The sequence below is a fragment of the Hypanus sabinus genome, chromosome 2 (assembly GCF_030144855.1).
Source record: "Hypanus sabinus isolate sHypSab1 chromosome 2, sHypSab1.hap1, whole genome shotgun sequence".
Taxonomy (NCBI): Eukaryota; Metazoa; Chordata; class Chondrichthyes; order Myliobatiformes; family Dasyatidae; genus Hypanus; species Hypanus sabinus.
Genome location: NC_082707.1, coordinates 179,661,943 through 179,684,023, shown reverse-complemented (window position 1 = coordinate 179,684,023; position 22,081 = coordinate 179,661,943). Strand labels below are relative to the sequence as shown.

The following is a 22,081-nucleotide window of genomic DNA, read 5'->3' as shown; positions in this document are numbered from 1 at the left end:
ATTTGGGAGGGCGAGAGCGGGAGAGGGAGAGGTGAGTTTAACAGGTGTCATTTCTTCATTACCATAGCTAATCTTATTTAAGCTAGCTGGCTACCTGCTAAGGAGCCACTCTAATGCAGACATCCCACCTCTCCCAGGAGTCTCCCGCAAATTGATGGCGCTACCTCCCCGAAATGAATTTTTGAAGAATGAGGGAGGATTTCATTGAAACCTATCTAATGTTGATAGGTCCAGATAGTGTGGATATGAACAGGATGTTTCCTTTGGTGGGAGGGTCTAGAACCAGAGGGCACAGCTTCAGAATAGAGGGATGTCCACTTAGAACAGAAATGAGGAGGAATTTCTTTAGCCAGAGGGTGGTGAATCTGTGGAATTCACTGCCACAGGCGGCTGTGAAGGGCAGGTCACTGGGTGTATTTTAGGCGGAGATTGATAGGTCCTTGATAATCTATCAAGAAAGCAGAAGGCAGGAGAATGGAGTTAAGAGAGAAGTAGACCAGCTATAATGAAATTTCAGAGCAGACTCAATGGGCCAAATTGTCTAATTCTGCTCCTATGTCTTATGGTCTTATTTTGCTATCATCAGGTGTCTACCTATGATTCACTTAAACCCCCTTAATGTAACTGCTCCAGTACCAACCCAGGCAGGGTGTTCCATAAACTCTCTACTCTCTGTGTATAAAACTTTCCTCTGACATAGCCCCTATACTTTCCTCCAATCATCTTAAAACTATGTCCCTTGGCATTAGCCAATTTCAACCTGGAAAAAGTCTCTGGCGTCCACTCAATCTATGCTTCTTACCTGAACTGCTGCTGAACCTGTGGATCTAGACTCCAGCGACCAAAATCAGAAGAAGCCAAGGGAATAAAAAGCTCCTAATTTTGGGAGTAAACATACTTCATATATGAGTCCGGCTGGCTGCTGGGAGTTGCACAAAATCCAGTAATTGCATTATCACAATTGCCTCTCCCACAGTAATCACTCCCCGAGCGACCAATGCTTCTGGGAACACTGCGGTAATTAGAGCAAACTTCAGGTTACAATCACAACTGGCTCAAAATCACAGAGAATTAAATCACAGCTGCTGCCACTAACCCCTTCTGCCTGCACGGTATCTCTCGCCTGCGATTAGCCCCAAGACAGCAGAATTCCTCAATCGCAGCTGGGGCTTCACTGGTCAGAAACAAGGCCAACTCCCCAACCACCTCCCAGCTCACACCTGAAAGATGCAGTTGTTACCAAGATTCTATTCATGTTACCAGAGTCTGGTACAAATTTCAACACACACTAAATGCTGGAGGAACTCATGGAATTTATTGGCCGGCACTGTGGTTAGCGTTACACTTTACAGCGCAGTGAAATTGGATCAATTCTGTCACTGTCTGTAAGGTGCTTTTATGTTCTCCTCGTGACCACATGGGTTTCCTCTGGGTGCTGGAGTTTCCTCCCACATTCCGAAAGGTGTACGGATAAGTAGGTCCACTGCTGACATGGTGTAACTGGGTGGTACGGCTCAATGGGCTAGCAGGACCTGTTACTGTGGTGTATCTCTGAATAAAAAATAACTCAACAGGTCAGGCAGCATCTACGGAGAGAAATACAGAGTCAACTTTTTGGGCCGAGACCCCATCAGGACTGGTGGGGGTTACAAGCTGGCAGATGATGGATAAGACCACGTGAGGGGGTGCATGGGTGGGGGGGAATGAAGTGAGAAGCTGGGAGCTGATAAATGGAAAAGGTAAACGGCTGAAGAAGGAACCTAAACAGAGAGGACAGTGGACCATGGTAGGAAGAGGAGGAGGAGGGGAACCAGAGGGAGTTGATGGGTAGGTGAGCAGGAAGGGGTGAGGTGGGAACCAAAATGGGGAAAGGAAAAAGAGAGAAGGGGGAGGGGAAGAAATTGCTAGAAATGAGAGAAATTGATGTTCATACCATCAGATTGGAGGTTATCCAAGCAGAATGTGGGAGTGGCCTCATCATGGCTACATAGGAGGCCATGAACCGACATGTCAGAATGGGAGATCAAATTAAAATGGGTGGCCACCAGAAAAGATATATGATGGAGAGAATTCTAACTGGTATCGAAGCCCCAATGAAGAGGATCGCAAGAAGCTGCTAGGATTATAGACTCAACCAGCTGCATGATGGGTACAACCTTTCTTACCATTCAGGACAGCGTCCAGAGGTAAGGACCACCTATCCTTCCAGCTATCTTCATATCATCCACACATTCACCACAAAGCCATCGATTCCAACATCCAAAATCACTTACATATAATGTGAAAATAAGCTGTCCCAACAACAACACTTGTGGTACACCACTAGTCACCAGCAGCCAACGAGATAAAGGCCCCTTTCTTCCCACTCTTTGCCTCCTGCCAGTCAGCCAATCTTCTATTTGTGCTAGTATCTTTCTTGTAATACCATGGGCTCTTATATTGTTAAGCAGCCTCATGTGGTGGCACCTTGTCAAAGATCTTCTGAAAAACCAAGTATACACCATCCACTTTTTGTCTATCCTGCTTGTTATTTTCTCAAAGAGTTCCAACATATTTATCAGGCAAGAGGAATTCATGCTGAGTTTAGCCTATTTTATCATGTCCCTCCAAGTACCCTGAAAACTCCTCCTTCATAATGGACTCTAACATCTTCCCGACCACTGAAGTCAGGTTAAATGGCATATAATTTCCTTTCTTCTGCCTCCCTCTCTTCTTAAAGAGTGGAGTGATATTTGCAAGTTTTCAGTCCTCAGGAACCATTCCAGAATCAGGTCATTATTGAAAGATCATTACTAATTGCTCCACAATTTCTTCAGCTACCTTTTTCAGAACCCTGGGGTATAGTCCATCTGGTTCAGGTGACTTATCCACTTTCAGATCATTCAATTTTCCCAAGCACTTTCTCCTTAGTAATAGTAACCTACATTCACTTCAGCATCCTGACATATTTGAATTTCTGAAATACTGCAAGTGACTTCCACAGTGAAGACAGAAGCAAAATACTTACTTATTAAGTTCATCCCCCATTACTATCTCTCCAGCGTCATTTTCCAGCAGTCCAAGATCCACTCTCACCTTTTACTCTTATATATTTGCAATACCTTTTGGTATCAGCTTTTATATTTTTGGTTAGCTTACCTTCATATTTCATCTTTTCTCTTTATGGTCTTTGTAGTTGCCTTCTGTTAGTTATTAAAAATTTCCCAGTTCTCCTACCTCCCACTAGTTTTTGCTCTATTATATGCCCCCTCTTTTGCTTTTATGTTGGCTTTGACTTCCCATGTCAGCCACGGTTGCATCATTCTCCTTTAAAATACTTCTTCGTCTTTGGGATGTATCTATCCTGCACCTTCCAAATTGCTCCTAAAATTCCAGCCATTGTTTTTCTGCTATTATCCGTACTGGTGTCCTTTCCAATCAACTTTGGCCTGCTTCTGTCTCGTGCTTCTGTAAACCCCTTAACTGCACTGTCATACTGATGCATCCAGTTGTAACTTCACATTCTCATACCGCAGGGTGAATTCCATCATATTATGATCATAGACTCTTAAGTGTTCCTTTACCTTAAGCTCCCTAAACAAATCTGGTTCATTATACAACACCAATCCAGAATTGCCTTTCCCCTAGTGGCCTCAATCACAAACGGCTCTAAGAAGCCATCTTGTAGGCATTCTACAAGTTCAATCTCTTGGGATCCAGCACCAACCTGATTTTCTCAATCTACCTGCATATTGAAATTCCCCCAAGACTATTGTAACATTGCCCTTTTTACCTGTCTTTTCTATTTTGCACCCCACATCCTGGCTTTGTTTGAGGCTTGTATATAATTCCCATCAGGGTCTTGTTACCCTTGCAGTTTCTTAGCTCTAACTGCAAGGATTCTATACCTTCTGATCCTATGCCACCTCTTTCTGAGGATTTAAATTTATCTTTTAACCAATAGAGCCTCCTATGCCTACATGCCTGTCCTTTATACAATGTGTATCCTTGGATGTTAAGCTCCCAACAATCTCCTTCAAGACACGACTCAGTGATGTGCAGAACATCATACATGTCAATCTCTAACTGTGCTACAAGATCATCGTCCTTATTCCATATATTATGTGCATTCAAATGAAACACCTTCAGTTCTGTATTCATCAGCCTTTTCAATTTTGCTCCAATGTTACACTTCAACTGATCCCACTGACCATAATTCTGCCCTATCACCTGCCTCTGCTTCCTCACAGTCTCACCACACACTGCATCTAATTGTATACCAAATGCCCCATCCTCATTCCTATCACTCTGGATCCCATTCCCCTGCCAAATTAGTTTAAACCCTCCCCAACAGCTCTAGCAAACCTGCCCATAAGGATACTGGTCCCCCTCAGGTTCAGGTGTTAACTGGTCCTTTTTGTACAGGTCATACCTTTTCCAGAAGAGATCCCATTGGTCCAGAAATCTGAAACCCTGTCTCCTGCATCAATTCCTCAACTGTGCATTTATCTGCCAAATCATCCTATTTTTACCCTCTCTGGCGTGTGGCATGGCAGCCATCCAGGGATTAGACAATAAGATATAGGAACAGACTTAGGCCATTTGGCCTATCGAGTCTGTTTTGCCATTTCATCATGGCTGATCCATCTTTCCTCTCAATTCCAATCTCATGTCTTCTCCCCTTCTTGCCCTGACCAATCAAGAATCTATCAACCTCTGCCTTAAATATACATTGACTTGGCCTGCAGCACCAAATTCCACAGATTCACCACTCTCTGGCTAAAGAAATTCCTCATCTCTGTTTTAAAAGAATGCCCGTTCTATTCTGAGGCTGTGTTGTCTGGTCTTAGACTCTCCCACCATAGAAAACATTCTCCCCACATCCACTCTATCAAGGCCTTTTACCATTTGATTATAACTCTGGAGATCCTGATTTAGAGCTTTCTGTCTAACTCTCTTTACTCTTTCTTCAGAACCTCCTCCTTAATTGCTGTCATCATAATGCTATTACTGTGAAAGCAACCTGGGCTTAATTGCCCCCATCGTCTGTAAGGAGTTTGTATGCTTTCCCTGTGACCATGTGAGTTTCCTCCAACATTCCACAGATGCACAGTTAGTCGGTTAATTGGTCACATGGGTACAAATGGAAGGTGCGGGCTCGCTGGACTGGAGGGCCTGTTACTGTGCTGAATCTCTAAGCAAATAAAGTGCACCGTCAATGATAATAAACCTGATCCTGAAGATTAACGCCTTACTGAGGGAGTGCTGATGAGATGAATAAGCCTAGTCCCCGAAACCAACCTATATGCTAGCTCTATGCAGCATTACCCTGGGTAGTGCTCAGAGCTCCACAGTTAACAGTGTGTTACAAGTCTGGGTTGTTAGAGGTTCCCTTCCAGAATCAGTAGATAGAAAATCTTGGTGGAAACCGTGGACTGGCGGTCACAGCCCACTGTGGATACAGCAATCCAACACTTTCTCGGCTGTCACCTTATTTGGGTAATATTTTAGATTCAAAGAAAACAGAAGCAGGCTCAACTCATCCACACTAACCAAGATGTCCACCTAAGCTAGTCCCGTTAGCAGGTTTCTCCAGTGGTTCCCAACGTGGGGTGTACACCCCACAGGGGGGTAATTTGATTTTTAAGGGAGGCAATTTGAGAATGAGTTATTAACAGTGAATTTTTTCTAGTAAGTCTGTGAGTATGAGTGTGTGTTCGAGTTAATACATATGTGTATGTACAGTATGCATACATAAAAATACTTCTGTGTATGTACATGTGTAATTGCGTATGTACTGTATAGTGAATCACCATCATTACAACCATCAAATGGCTTTCATAAGTAAATTAATGAACTGACTGATGTAGGAAGGAACGAATGAACAAGTCCAAACGCGTAAGAAACTCGTATGAGGTCGCGCCAATGCTGTCTTTTGCAGTAGCTTTCGGTTCTTGGTGGTGTGAAGGTGTGTATATTGCGTCATCTCTTTTAAACGGTGTATCTGTCTTTGTATGCTGTAGAAACGAATCTGCATTGTTTTATTTATTTATTCTTATTATTATTTTAATATCACTTAATGTTCTTTTTTTTTTACAATTTCTTAGTAATTTCTTCCTCAGAACTTTAACAGTCCTTTGGTTCTTTTATTTTTCTCTTTCATGAATGCCATGTTCTTTGGAAGCTTGTTTAAACCAAGTTAATGGTCTTTTAGGCTTCCTCCAGGTGAATAGGAGTTCACTTTTTGAATAATAAGAATTATATATCACCACAGGGGGCATCAGGATTTTAGAGGTGATTAGGTGGGGCATGGCCAAAAAAATGTTGGGAACCACTGCTCTAGACCGTTCCTATTTAGGCACCTGTTCAAATGTTTTTTAACGTTGTAACTGTACCCACCTCGAGAAACATAGAAACATAGAAAATAGATGGAGTAGGCCATTCGGCTCTTTGAGCCTGCACCGCCATTCAGTATGATCATGGCTAATCATCCAACTCAAAACCCTGTACCTACTTTCTCTCCATACCCCCGATCCCTTTAGCCACAAGGGCCATATCTAACTTCCTCTTAAGTATAGCCAATGAACCGGCCTCATCTGTTTCCTGTGGCAGAGAATTCCACAGATTCACCACTCTCTGTGTGAAGAAGTTTTTCCTCATCTTGGTCCTTAAAGGGTTCCCCTTTATCCTTAAACTGTGACCCCTCATTCTGGACTTCCCCAACATCGGAAACAATCTTCCTGCATCTAGCCTGTCCAATCCCTTTAGAATTTTATACGTTTCAATAAGATATCCCCTCAATCTTCTAAATTCCGGTGAGCATAAGCCTAGTCGATACAGTCTTTCTTCGTATGAAAGTCCTGCCATCCCAGGAGTCAATCTGGTGAACCTTCTTTGTACTCCCTCTATGGCAAGAATGTCTTTCCTCAGATTAGGGGACCAAAACTGCACACAATACTCTTGGTGCGGTCTCACCAAGGCCTTGTACAACTGCTGTAGAACCTCCCTGCTCCTGTACTCAAATCCTTTTGCTATGAATGCCAACATACCATTTGCCTTTTTCATTGCCTGCTGTACCTGCATGCCCACCTTCAATGACTGGTGTAAAATGACAGCCAGGTCTCGTTGCACCTCCCCTTTTCCTAATTGGCCACCATTCAGATAATAATCTGTTTTTCTGTTCTTGCAACCAAAGTGGATAACCTCACATTTATCCACATTAAATTGCATCTGCCATGAATTTGCCCACTCACCTAACCTATCCAAGTCACCTTTCATCCTCTTAGCATCCTCCTCACAGCTAACACCGCTGCCCAGCTTCGTGTCATCCGCAAACTTGGAGATGCTGCATTTAATTCCCTTGTCTAAATCATTAATTTATATTGTAAACAACTGGGGTCCCAGCACTGAGCCTTGCGGTACCCCACTAGTCACTGCCTGCCATTCTGAAAAGCTCCTGTTTACTCCCACTCTTTGCTTCTTGTCTGCCAACCAATTCGCTACGACATCAATACCATACCCCCAATACCGTGTGCTTTAAGTTTGCACACTAATCTCCTGTGTGGGACCTTGTCAAAAGGCTTTTGAAAATTAAATATATCACATCCACTGACTCTCCCCTATCCACTCTACTAGTTACATCTTCAAAAAATTCTATAAGATTTGTCAGACATGATTTTCCTTTCACAAGGTTTTCCTTACAGCTTGCTCTGACAGCTCATTCCATATACCCATTGTATGAAAAACTGACTTTCAGGTCCTCTTTAAATCTTTCCACTTTCACCATAAACAAGTACCCTCTGGTTTTAAACTCACCCACCCTGGGGAAAAGACTGTGTCCATCCACCTACCTATGCCCCTCAGGATTTTATAATTTTCATCCCACTGCCTCCTTCACTCCAGGGACAACAGTTCCAGTTCTGTCCTTATACCTCAAGCTACCTGGTCTAGGGAACATTCTTTTCTTCACTCTCTGTAACTGTAACATTTATTCTGCATTCTGTTAATCTCTGTATTATCTCAATGTAATTATGTATGGAATGGTCTGTATGTTTAGCATGCAAAATGAAGTTTTTCCCACTGTATCTGGGTCATGTGACAATGATCAGTTACGAAGATTGATAAGAACAAGTAATGAATGTGGAAAGAGAGGAAACTAGTTCTACTGTTCATTCAATCATATTTATGTACAATGGACTTTTAATATTGCAGGTCTTGCACAAATGTATGCAGTTTATAAGTTGGATATTCATAACCCAGGAATGGACTGGCTGTTAATAGGGTGAGAAGTACAGGAGTGGGAGGAGATTCTATGGAAAACCACCATGGAACAGCATGGTCCTTGCATGTCCATTTACACCAGAAACACCAGGTTCTTTCCTTACCTGCTGCCTCCTTCTGTCTGACTCTTGTCCCCTCCACCCGACACTTGTAGGCTGGACATTTGTGAGGTCACGCCAACCTGTGCATCCTGCTCAGGTTCTGCATTGGAAAAAAATTGCCAATTACCCTCCAAACAATCACGCAAACACATTAAATATTAACAGAATAACACTCCCCTCTCCCATTGCCTCTGCAGTATCCACGTGGGAGAAACCAGTTCAAGCTCATCAGAAGTTGAAGGGGGATCTGGTGCAGGTTGGCCAGATTCACAGGTCAACAAGTGGAACAACATAGGAGCAACTGGAAATTCTCTAAAACGACAAAGGACAAGAACTTCCAGAGAAGTTCTCAAGACATCCCACAGCCTCTGCAGTTAAAGAGGTACTCCTTAATGTTTGTGGATGATACAAAGATAGGTGGAGGGGCAGAGAATGTCAAGGAGGCAAGGAATCTGCAGAAGGACTTCAAACAAAAGGACGGGAGTCCTCATGCAGGATTCCCTAAATGTTAACTTACAGCTTGAGTTAGTGGTAAGGAAGGCAAATGCAATGTTAGCATCCATTTCCAGAGGACTAGAATACAAAAGCAAAGATGCTTTTGTATTCTGCTACTCAGGCTTTATAAGACATTGTCAGACTGCAACTGAAGTATTGTGAACAGTTTTGTGGCCCTTATCTAAGAATGGATGTGCTGACAATTGAGAGGACCACAAGAATGATCCCAGGAATAAAAAGGTTAACAAACGAGAAGTGTTTGATGGCTCTGAGTCTGTACTTGCTGGGGTTGCAGAGCAGGATGCACTCACATCTACTGTGATGCAGGGCCCTGAGCGGCTGGTCATGGCCTGAATTAACTTCTGCCTGAGCAAGGACCTGGAATTGTTGCAATTTGACAGACAGACGTAGGTCTACATCAGATGCAATCTCAATGGCTCTCTACTCAGTCCTGGATCATCTGTACAACAGCAATACACATATCAGGCCGCTGTTTATAGATCATAACAGCAACATCCCCTCTGTATTAATAACCAAACTTCAAATCCTAGGCCTCTATACCTTCTTGTGCAATTGAATTCTTGGAAGAGTGGACGTGGAGAGAATGTTTCCTCTTGTGGTAGAGTCAGGATGAGAGGGCACAGCCTCAGAATAGAGGGATTTTCCTTTAAGACAGAGGTAAGGAGGAATTTCTTTAATGAGAGGGTGGTAAATCTGTGGAATTTATTACCACAGACAACTGTAGAGATCAAGTCATTTGGTTTCTTTAAAGCAGAGGTTCTTTATTATTATGCTGGTCAGAAGGAGAAGGTGGGAAAAAGGGGTTGAGAGGGATAATAAATCAGCCATAATGGAATGGGAAGCAGACACAATGGGACAAATGGCCTAATTCTGCTCCTTTGTCTTATGGAAATGTCGTCTTCTTATTACTACCATCAGAAGGGTGGTACAGGTCTCCAAAGACACACACTCAACGTTTTAGAAACTGCATTTTCCCTTCTGCCATCAGATTTCTGAACTGCCTGTAAACCCATGAACACTACTTTGCTATTTCTCTTTAGTGGTATTTGATTTTGTAACCTATAGTAATTTTTATGATTTACACAGTACTGCTACTGCTAAAAAAATATTTCACTTACAAATTTACACATACATAAATTTCTCTTAATATACTTATGCTCTCCTTATTGCTAATTCTTGGTAATTAGGCACCATCCTGGCGAATCTCTGAATCAAGTTTATCATCACTGACATATGTTATTTTCTATCTGATTGTGGTACAAAGTCAAACATTAATATAAATTATAAATAAACAGTGCAAACCAGTAAGATTAACAAGGTGGCATGCATGGGTTCATGGAGCACTTAGATGCCAGTGGGAAGAAGTGGCTGTTGTATTGTTAAATGTGAGTCTTCAGTTTCCGTACCTCCGTCTTGATGGCAGCGTTAGGAAAAAGATATACATATTACTTGGCTCCTCCATTGCCACTGGGTGCTGGAACTCCCCCCACCACCACTACACTGTGTAAGTGAAAAAGCAAAGTAATACTAGACACAAGATACTCTGCAGATGCTGGAAATGTCAGGCAACACCCACAAATACTGGAGGAACTCAGATAGTCAGGCAGCGTCTATAGAGAGGAATAAACAGCCGATGTTTCAGGATTGGAAAGGAAGGGGACAGAAGCCAGAATAAGAAAGTAGGGAGACGGTAAGAATAAGAATATTGGGCTATTGCTGATCTGAAGTAAAAACAGAAAATGCTGGAATTATTCTGCAGGCCAATCAATAGCTGTGAAGAAAAATCCAGACTTAACAGAAATGGTCAAGAAATTCAAATCAGCAGTCCACGCACAGAGTACAGGTGTATCAAGTGGATCGTGACCACCTCAAGGCAGACAATAAATGCTTGCCCTTATCTGCCTCATACCCCGTGAAGGAATCAAAGGGTTCTTTTGATCAGTTCACCTGCTGGGTGATGACCCAGATTAAAGTGTGTCTTCTCCAGAAACATTTCTACTTCTTTCACAGTTTCAGAACAAACTACACATAGCTCTGGATGAGGAATGTACGTAGAGAAACCAGAGAGTCTGAGTCTATGTCGTCGATGACTCAGAAGGTCGTAGAGAGCTGTTCAGCGACATGGATCGGGAGAAGGAGATGTGCGAAGCCATAGCCAACAACAACGGTTACAATAATTAACAAAGCAGACAGAAGGGACATGATGGGAAAGCTTTTTCTTACGCAGAGTTTTTACAATCTAGAAACACACAAATAAGAAATTAGCTTTGTCATATCCACATAGAAAAATATACTGAAATGCATCTTTTGCTGCAAATCAAGTAAGTGAGAATTATGCTGAGCAGCCTGCAAGTGTCGCCCACAACTCACTAACCCTAACTGTACATCTTTGTAACGTGGGAGGAAACTGGAGCAAACACACTCAGTCACAAGGAGAACATACAAGTTCCTTACAGACGGTGGCTCGAATCAAACCCCGATCTTACAGCTGGCGCAAAGCTACCATGCCACCCAGATTTGACTGAAGGTGCAGAAGAGGTACAGTATGTTAGGATAAGAGGGCAAGTGTGATTGGAGGAGTTTGGACAAACTTGGGTTGTTTTCTCTAGAGCAGTGGAGGCGGGGTGGGGAGACCTGGTAGAAGCTTATAAGATTATGTGAGGCATAGGTAGAAGTCAGTATCTTTTCCACAGGGTCAAAATGTTAAGCAGCATCTGTGGAGAGAAAAACAGAACTTACATGGAACAGTACAGTTCAATACTGTTTTATTGATTGAGATTGCACAGTACTGTGTAGAAGTCTCAGATATATATATTTGTTAATCACTTTTTTTATGGTAAAAGATCAGAATCAAGTTTATTATCACCGGCATGTGATGTGAAATTTGTTAACTTAGCAGCAGCAGTTCAATCCAATACATAATCTAGCAGAGAGAGAGAGAAAAAACAATAAAAAATAAAATAGAACATAATAATAAATAAACAAGTAAATCAATTAAGTATATTGAATAGATTATTTAAAAATGTGCAAAAACAGAAATATTGTATATTAATAAAGTGAGGTAGTGTCCAAAGATTCAAAGTCTGTTCAGGAATCGGAAGGCAGAGGGGAAGAAGCTTTTCCTGAATCATTGATGTGCGCCTTCAGGCTTCTGTATCTCCTACCTGATGGTAACAGTGAGAAAAGGGCATGTCCTGGGTGCTAGAGGTCCTTAATAATGGATGCTGCCTTTCTGAGACACCGCTTCCTAAAGATGTCCTGGGTTCTTTGTAGGCTAGTGCCCAAGATGGAGCTGACTAGATTTTCAACCTTCTGCAGCTTCTTTTGGTCCTGTGTAGTAGCCCCTCCAGACCAGACAGTGATACAGCCTGTCAGAATGCTCTCCACAGCACAACTATAGAAGTTTTCAAGCGTATTTGTTGACATACCATATCGCTTCAAACTCCTAATAAAGTATAGCCATTGTCTTGCCTTCTTTATGACTACATCAATGTTTTGGGACCAGGTTAGATCCTCAGAGATCTTGACACCCAGGAACTTGAAGCTGCTCACTGTCTCTACTTCTGATCCCTCTATGAGGATTGGTATGTTCTTCTTCGTCTTACCCTTTCTGAAGTCCACAATCAGCTCTTTCATCTTACTGACGTTGAGTGCCAGGTTGTTGGCGCGGTACCATTCCACTAGTTAGCATATCTCACTCCTGTATGTCCTCTCGTCACCACCTGAGATTCTACCAAAAACGCAATCATCACAAACAATAGCCTGTAACCTCCCTTTGGACTTGGAGGCAATTCAATGATGCAGAACCGAGGCGAGGCAGTGAGCCTGTTGCCAGAAGTGAAGAAGACTGGAGATTCGATCGATTGAAATGCCAGACCAAATTGGAAGGATTGGGTACAGGGCGAATCGAGGTGACAGGATCCAGGCTCCAGAGCATACCAGAGTGACTTAACTTCATATTTGGATGATGATTTAAGTACCAGGCCGAATAGGAAAGGTCAGGTACAGGCCAAATTAAGGTGGTGGGATCCAGGCCCCAGATCGTATCAAAGTGACTGAACCCAAGGTTTGGATGACAATTTAGGCACCGGGTCAGATTGAAAAGGTCAGGGCCTGAAACGAGGGACTAGTCAGTTCAGATCACTGCTCTGCTCTCCGCTGAACTAACATTCTGTGGACAGACTGTCTTTGAGGACTTCAGTTCAGAATGCCATTTGCTTGTGTTTATTGTTTGCATGATTTTTTTTCCCCTCTGTACACTGGATGTTTGATGACTCACTGGAATTCAGAAGGATGAGGGGGGAATCTCATTGAAACCTTTTGAATGTTGAAAGGCCTAGACAGAGTAGATGTGGAAAGGATGTTTCCCACGGTGGGAGAGTCTAGGACAGGAGGGCACAGCCTCAGTATAGAGAGGCACCCTTTCAAAACAGGGATGTGGAGAAATTTCTTTAGCCAAAGGGTGATGAATTTGTGGAACTTGTTGCCACATGCAGCTGTGGAGGCCGGGTCGTTGGGTGTATTTAAGGCAGAGATTGATAGGTTCTTGTTTGGACGTGGCATCAAAGGTTACGGGGAGAAGGCCGGGAACTGGGGTTGAAGACAAGATAGAAAAAAGGATCAGCCATAACTGAGTGGCGGAGCAGACTTGATGGGCCAGATGGCCTAATTCTGGTCCTATGTCTGATGGTCTTCTATTTTTTTAAACAGGTTATTTTGGTTTTCTTTGCTTTGTGGCTGTCTGTTAGGAGACATATCTCAAGGATGTATACCTTTGATAATAAATGAACGTTGAACTTTTGAAATTTTTTTTGTGTGGCAACACTACAGTGCAATACATAAAATTACTACAGTGCTGTGCAAAAACCTTAGGCACCACAGCTATATTTATGTGCCTGTGCCTATGTGTCACTGTAACTACCTCAGGAACGAGGGCCTCCTCCCGTGCTGTGAAGATCTATCCTTCCCTGTAGCAATCTGCCCCCTTTCTCTCCAGCTCTAATGAAGCATCTGAAACATCAATTGTTTATTCCCTTCCACAGATGCTACCAGGCCTGCTGAGTTTCTCCAGCATTTTGTGTGTTGCTTTGGATTTTCAGTGTCTGCAGAATCTCTTGTGTTTATGAATACACCCTGTTAACGGTTAGATATTTGGATGCCTCCCTGTGGCTCAGAGCTGGATTTAGTGAAGAGTGCATACCCGTGAACTGTCTTGGGACATTTTACTGTGCTAAAAGCTGTTATATAAAAACAAGTTGTTATTTGTGGTTCTGCAATTCTCAAGGCACAGACACAAGTGCAAAGAAAGAGCTAAGGGAGGTGGGGGTTAATTATTAATGAGAAGTAATTAGAATTAGTAGTAATTAGAATTATTTTCACACCCACAATGAAATAATTGCATTACATTCTATTCCTAGGCTTGAAACCAGTCGAATGCACGAATCACAACTCAGATCAAGATAAACCAACTAAGTTCTCCATGTCCTCTTGTCCTCCTTCACACAAGTCTATGTGAGTGGGTGGCTGGGAAAGGGGCCTGTCTTGCTATTGTTGTTGTCGCTGCTTGTGTTATTCCACTGAACGTTGTAGACATGCTATGTTGTCACCGTAAGTATGGTGACACTTGTGGGCTGTTTCCAGCACAACTTCGGATTTAAACGGAAACTATGCATTTCACTGTACCTCTCGATGTTCATGAGACTGAATCTAAATCTAGATCTGAAATAAATCTAAATCTGAAGTACCACTGTCCTACGAGCCCACTGCAACAGCCTGTTCGCTCAACCAGCAGTACATTTAATTTCCTTTCCACTTGGCTTGTCCAGTTCCCTTCCACTTAAGTCTATACCTGAATGCTTTCTCTTGCTTTCACAGGCTCCTGTTTCCTTGCCCTCTCTCATTTCCCTCAAGACATTCCATCCTGCCATACCAGGACAGTGCGTGACACAAGAGACTTCACCGATGTCCTAATTCTTGAGTAAGACACATGAAACACTGGAGGAACTTAGCAGGTCAGGCAGCATCAATGAAGAGGAATGAACAGTCAATGTTTCAGCATGAGGAGGCTTCATCAGGACAGCCCAGGTTCAATTCCACCACGAGGTCGTATGTTCTTCCCTTCCCTGTTGTTTGTTCATCTCCTCCCACCATTGTCATTATTTCAAACTGGTTACATTGCTTTCTCCAGTTCAGTTCAAAGGTCACCAAACTGTAGCATTAACTATTCCTCTCCCCATACAAACTTGCCACCAAGTCAAAGGATTCCTGGCATTTTACTCATCCAGAATCAGAATCAGTTTTAATATCACCAGCATATATTGTGAAATTTGTTAACTTAGCAGCAACAGTACATTCATGATAATAGAGAGAAAATCAATAAATTGCAGTAGGTGTATGTGTGTGTACACACACACAAACACATGAAATAGTTAAATTAAAAATAGTGCAAATACAGAAATAATAAAAACTGAGTTGGTGTTCATGGGTCCAATGTCCAATTAGGAATTGGATGGCAGATGGGAAGAAGCCAAGTGTGTGCCTTCAAGCTTCAGTACCTCCTTCCTGATGGTAACAATGACAAGTGGGCATGTCCTGGGTGATGGGGGTTCTTAATAATGGATGCTACCTCTCTGAGACACCACTCCTTGAAGATGTCTTGGATACTACAGTGGCTTGTACCCATGATGGGAGCTGACTAATTTTACAACTTTCTATAACTTCTTTTGGTCCTGTGCACTAGCCCCACTATACCATACAATGAGGTAGTCTGTCAGAATGCTCTCCACGGTACACTTGTAAAAGTTTTTCATATGTCTTAGGTGACAAACCAAATATCCTCAACTCCTAATGACATGCAGCCACTATCTTGCCTTCTTTATAGCTGCATTGATACGTTTGGACCAGGTTAGATCCTCAGATATACTGACACCCAAAAACTTGAAATTGCTCACTCTCTCCACTTCTAATCCCTCTGAGAAAGGGTGTGTGTTCCTTTCTCTTACCCTTTCTGAAGTCCACAATCAGCTCTTTAGTCTTAATGAAGTTGAGTGCAAGTTTCAATTCCATCTTGTAAGGTTCGGTTGAATCCAACATTTCACATCGCCACCTCAGTGCCCTCTAGGAACTAATTTATAAAAAGTACTTGTCTATTCTGTCACAATCCATCCATGATTTTCAACAGCACAGTCCACAATCAACTACTCCAGCCTCTCTGGAAAACCCACTTGCACTTAGCACCTGTCTTGCGGGCTCAGTCAATCGCTCAGTGCAATCATGACATCATGTTGGATCCTGCTCCCAAAAACTGCAAACTTACCTGTCGCACTCAGTTAAAGGTGTATCATGGTTTGGTATGGAAACACCAATGTTCAGGAATGGAAAAGCCTATTCATGGACTTCCGGCAAGATGGCGATTGCTTAGCTGCTCCGAACTTTGGTTCCATTATTTTTGCTATCTTTGCAATAAATGTCTCCATTTTTTAAACCTTAGTTAGGAACTTTATTTGGTCTCTTTCACTCGCCTGCGAACACATCTACCTTACAATGTCTAACAAGAGTTCTAAATCCGGGAAAAAGGAAGCGACGGCTCTGCCGACCGAGACCCTCGTTGTTCTGGAACAACATCGGGACGATATTTTAAAGGAATTTAGAACTGCTTTCAACCAGCTGGACGCCAAACTGGATCGGATCAACACTAGAGTGGACGAACATGCTGAACACTTATCTCGCATCGATTTGACTTCTGAAGATTTAAAAAGTCGTGTTCGATACTTGGAGACTCTCTGTTCCAGCCTAGAGGAAAAGTATAACAAACTCTTTTCCAAAATGGTGGATCTTGAAAACCAGAGCAGACGTTGCAATCTACGAATTCTTGGTTTGCCAGAGGCCACCGAACAGGGATCACCCGTGAAGTTCTTCTCTGAGTTCCTTTGTGAGATGTTTGGGAAAGATTTGCTTCCTAATCCACCTGAGCTCGAAAGGGCACACAGGGTCTATGTTCCCCCCGCAATTCTGGGCTCCCACCCACGACTGGTAATCTTGTGCTTTCATCAATACCGGGTAAAAAACCGTTTGATTATGGAGGCACGTCGCAGAGGTACTTTTGCTTTTCAAAATACAGTCATTCGCCTTGTGGAGGATTTTGCCCCCTCAGGTTTTAAAGATGCGTGCTGAGTTTAAAGGTGTAATGAAAGTGCTTTTTGATCGTGGTTTTAGACCCTCTCTTCGCAATCCTGCCGATTTACGAATTACGCTTACTATTGGAAAATATAAGTGGTTTAAGTCAGTGAAGGAGGCTGAGGCAATTGTTAGAAGTTTTCCGGCTATCCAGCCATCTTCGGAACCCGATCGGACCTCCTAAAATGGTGGATAAGTACCTCCTGTAGTAAAATTACTTTTTCCGGACTCAGACCTGACTTGAATCACTCAGACATTATTGAAACTCTGTTGACAATCTCTCCCTGGGTTTGGTGTTTCTTTTTTTTTTAAATAGACATTCTGTGCTTAATGTTTCCCTGTGGATGTTTAAATTGGACTTGTGTAATCTATTTTATTCTTGTATAACTTTATCTATAGAGTTCTACAATTGACTCTAACTTGTTTTGGAGGTTTGAAGTCTTTATTGAAGGCCTCCTTGTTGGTTGATTCACAGTTTAACTGCTGATTATTATTTTTTTTAATCTATTTTTTTTCACTTTTTTTATTTTTGATTTTTTTTTCCTCTGTAAATGGTTGATAAGTATTCTCCTTGAATCTACAATTTTCCCCTTCCTCCCTTTTTTTCCCCTTTCTCTTCCTTTAACCTTCTATAATTTTTCGCGGGTGGGTTAGTTTTGGTTTTCTTCTGATTTTCTTTGTATTAAGTTTTATATTTCTGCAGAAGATGTTCCAATTTGTAGTTATGTTTTCTAGTGCATAAACTAGTTACCATTTGCTATAGTATTTATACACAACTGCTGTTAATGACACAGATCTGGAAGTTATATTTGGGTTAATTTTTTTGGTAGAGCTAGCTGCTTTTTTTGGTAGCCATCTAGTTTTGGGTTGTGTGGGTGGGGTGCGTTTTCCAGTTCTAACATCACTCACTGTATCTATTGTTTTCCTTTGTTGCTCATGACATGTTTATGTTTTGATTTTACGAATCTATGTTTACATTTCTGCTCCCAGACTGTTATTGTATTGCTTGACTTTTTATATGCCTGCTGCCTTTTATGCATTAGTAATTGATAATGGCTAGTGCACTTAAATTCGTGAGCTGGAATGTAAAGGGATTGAATCACCCTGTTAAAAGGAGGAAGGTATTCTCACATATTAAACAACTCAAAGCTGACATTGCTTTCCTTCAAGAAACTCATATTCGTTGTTTTGATAACTCCCGGTTTCTGTCAAAGTGGGCGGGTCAGCATTTTCATTCATCCTTTGCCGCTAAAGCTGGGGGGGGGGGGGGGGGGGTCTCCATCCTTATTAATTCAAATATTCCTTTTGAACTCCATAATAAAATATCTGATACAAATGGCCATTTTATTATTGTTTCTGGTAAACTATATAACACTAAATTTGTACTAGCAAACCTGTATGCCCCCAACTTTGATGATGTTAACTTTTTTGAATGGTTTTTTTCCCTCATTACCAGGCTTAAACTCATACTCTCTTATACTGGGTGGTGACTTCAACTGTTGGTTAGATCCTAATTTGGATCGATCGTCCTCTGTTACCAGACCACCTACTAAATCTGCCTTAGCTATCCAATCGTTTCTCTCTAATTTTGGTATCTCTGATATATGGCGTTTCCTTCATCCTACTGAGAGAGATTATTCTTTTTTTTCACATGTTCACCATACCTTCACTAGAATTGACTATTTCTTACTCGATAACCAACTTATTCCATTTGCCTATTCTTGTGACTATCAGAGTATACTGATTTCTGACCATGCCCCAATTAATCTGTCTTTAAACTTTCCTGGTCTCCCTCAGAGGAATAAACACTGGCGGTTTGATTCGACTTTATTATCGGATGATGATTTTCTAAAATTTATTAAGGATCAGATAACCTTTTATTTTAACACCAATACATCACCTGAAGTGTCATCCCAGATTGTCTGGGATGCCATGAAAGCATATCTGAGGGGTCAAATAATCTCTTACACAGCAAATCTCAACAGAAGGTCCTGTGCAGATTGATTAGACCTCATTAACCAGATTAAAGAAATGGATGCTCAAACTAAGAACCCTGAACTATACAAGAAGTGTGTAGAACTCCAAACTAAATTTAATCTTCTGTCTACTCAACCTGTTGAACGCCAACTTCTCGAAAGCAAGAGTTGCTTTTACATTCATGGTGATAAGTCTGGTAAATTTCTAGACAAACAGCTGAGGCGTTCCAAAGCTAAACAACATATTACAAAGATCCGGAAGGAAAAGCCTATTCATCTCAGAAAAAGCCTTCCCACCATTGAGCACATTCACAAGGAGCACTACATCCATCAACAACCCCCACCATCCAGGCCATGCTCTCTTCTCATTACCATCAGGCAGAAGGAACAGGAATCTTAGGTTCATGAAGTTTTTTATCCTGCAACCATCAGGGTCCTGAACCGGTGTGAATGTGGATAACTTCACTCACCTGAACTCTGAACTGATTCTACAACCTACGACGCACTTTCAAAGACTCTACAGCTCATGTGTTCAGGATTATTTATTTATTTTTGTTTAATTTGTCTTATTTTGCATATTGGCTGTCAGTCTTTGCTTCTGTATAGCATTTCATAATTTCTATGTGTTTCTTTACTGTGAAGAAAAATGAACCTCAGGATAGCAAATGGTGAGATATGCACTTTGGTCATAAATTTAATTTGACTTGACTTTGAAGGTTGAGCTGACATAGCCTCAGTAACCACCAGCCTCCTGCTGCCATCTCCACATTAAAACAACAGCTTCAACTATCACCTGCCAGCACATACTCCTTCTGCTCTCCCCACTTTCTTATTCTGGCTTCTTCCTCCCTTCCTTTGCAGTCCTGATGAAGGGTGTAAGCCCAAAATGTTGACTGTTTATTCCCCTCTATAGATGCTGTCTGACCTGCTGAGTTCTTTTGTGTCTTGCTCTGGACTTCCAGCATCTGTAAAATCTGATATATCCTGCAGTGTTACAACAGCCCCAAGACATCCCACAGGGTAGAAACCCCCAAATAAACACTACCTACATGGTACAGCACTGGACAGGCATTCCTCATATCTGATCTTGATGCCAATTTATCCTAAATGTCCTCCACTTGTGTATTATCCATATCCCTCTCTTTTCTTCATATTTAGGCGAGATATTTCAGTGGAAACTGAGGGGGAGCTTCTTCATTCAGAGGGTGGGGTGAGTGTGGAACGAGCTACCAGAAGGAGTGGTGGATGCAGAGTTTGATTTCAACATTGAAGAGAAATTTGGATAAGTACATGAAAGCGGGATTATGATTATGATTCAGGTGTAGTTCAATAGAACTAGGCACAATAGATGGGCCAAAGGGCCTGTTTCTGTGCTACAGTGCTCTATGACTCTGTGTGTCTATCTAAAAAGCCTTATACTCCACCAATCTGCCTGCTTCACTACTGCCCCGGTAACCCAATCCAGGCACCTAGCACTCTCTGCATAACAAACACAGCTTATGAGCCTCCCTCTCCCTTTTTATTCTGACTTTCCAGTCCTGATGAAGGACCTTGGCCCAAAATGTCAACTTTTTATTCCCCTCCATAGATGTTGCCTGACCTGCTGAGACCCTCCAGTATTTTGTGTGCGTTAGCACTGATGTCACATCTAAGCTTCCCCCCTCTAATCTTAAAAGCACGTCCTCTGGTGTTTGACACTTCAATCCTGGGGAAAAAGACTGTCTATCCTGTCCATGCAGTGCCATCTGCACTGGACTTCCAGGTGCATGGTCCTGAGTTTGAATCCGGCCAGTGCTGGGTTGAGTCGAGCGAGCTACTTGGCCTCGTAAAGACAGACAAATATTAGGAGAAACGGCAAGGTTGCTGCTCGATGCGCCACAAGGCACGGAGACGTGTAACAACAAACCTATCTGTGGCTCTCATAATTTTAAAAACCTCCATCAGGTTCCCCCTCAAGCCTCTAAAGCTCGAGGGAAAACAACCCCAGTTTGTGTCTAATGCTGCTGCTAGTATGCTTTCATCACACCTGTGCACACACATACTCGCGCAAGTGACAATAAACTCAACTTTAATCTTCTTTACAGCTCATACCCTCTCATCCCGACAGCATCCTGTGAACCTCTTCTGCACCCTCTCCACAGTCCACACAGCGATTGTGCAGAAACACCAGAATCTGCTACCATTATTATTCTGACGGCTAAAGTGATTGAACATAGATTCATCCAATTTATTTTGAACATTAAACTGTTCACTTGAAAATAAACATCAAACCCGGGATCAATTCCTGTTGCTGCCTGTAAGGAATTTGTACATTCTCCCTGTAACCATGTAGGTTTCCTCCGGGTGCTCCAGTCTCCTCCAACAGTCCAAAGGTGTACTGGTTGGCAAATTAATTGGTCATTGTAAATTGTCCTGTGATTAGGCTAGGATTAATTTGGGGGGATTCCCGGGCGGCACTGAAGAGCCAATTCCGCGCTACATCTTAATTGATGATATTGAACTGCATGAACTTCACGAAATGCAAACGATTATTTAACTTTCTAATAAGGAAAGGTTGAGCGAGCTGGGGTTTTAAAAAAAGTTTTCAACTAGAGCAATGAAGGAGAATGAGAGGCAACTTGATAGAGTTGTCTAAGATTATGAGAGGCATAAACAAAATGAACAGCCTGCACCTTTTTCCCCAGAGCTGCAAAGGCCAATACCAAAGGACATCTGTTTAAAATGGATGGAGAAAAGTTTAGGGGAGATGTCAGAGGTATATTTTTTTTTAAAAAACACAGACAGTGCCAGGAACACATTGCCAGGCATGGTGATAGAGTCAGATACATTAGGGACATACAAGGGATTCTCAGACACATGGATAACAGAAAAATAAAGGGTTATGGATGGTGTAGGAGAGAAAAATTAGGTTGATGGCAGAACAAATTATAAACAGGGAGAGATTCTGCAGATGCTGGAAATCTACAGCAACACACCCAAAATGCTGGAGGAACTCAGCAGGTCAGGCAGTGTCCAAGTAGAGGAATAAACAGACCTGATGAAGGGTCTTGGCCC

At 42.2% G+C, this 22,081-nt stretch overlaps 2 protein-coding genes across 2 annotated transcripts in view; both read right to left on the bottom strand.

The window, feature by feature from the left end:
• The window catches only part of tmed8 (transmembrane p24 trafficking protein 8), a 46,136-nt gene that overhangs the window by 21,357 nt on the left and 2,698 nt on the right, over window positions 1-22,081 (bottom strand). The window contains exon 2 of the mRNA XM_059960457.1: window positions 8,364-8,460. Coding sequence (XP_059816440.1) covers window positions 8,364-8,460 — 97 coding nt within the window. The remainder of the gene's footprint in view (window positions 1-8,363; window positions 8,461-22,081) is intronic.
• noxred1 (NADP-dependent oxidoreductase domain containing 1) overlaps window positions 11,909-22,081 on the bottom strand; it is an 80,098-nt gene continuing 69,925 nt past the window's right edge. The window contains exon 7 of the transcript XR_009510141.1: window positions 11,909-12,606. The gene's annotated coding sequence lies outside the window, so the exon portion shown is untranslated. The remainder of the gene's footprint in view (window positions 12,607-22,081) is intronic.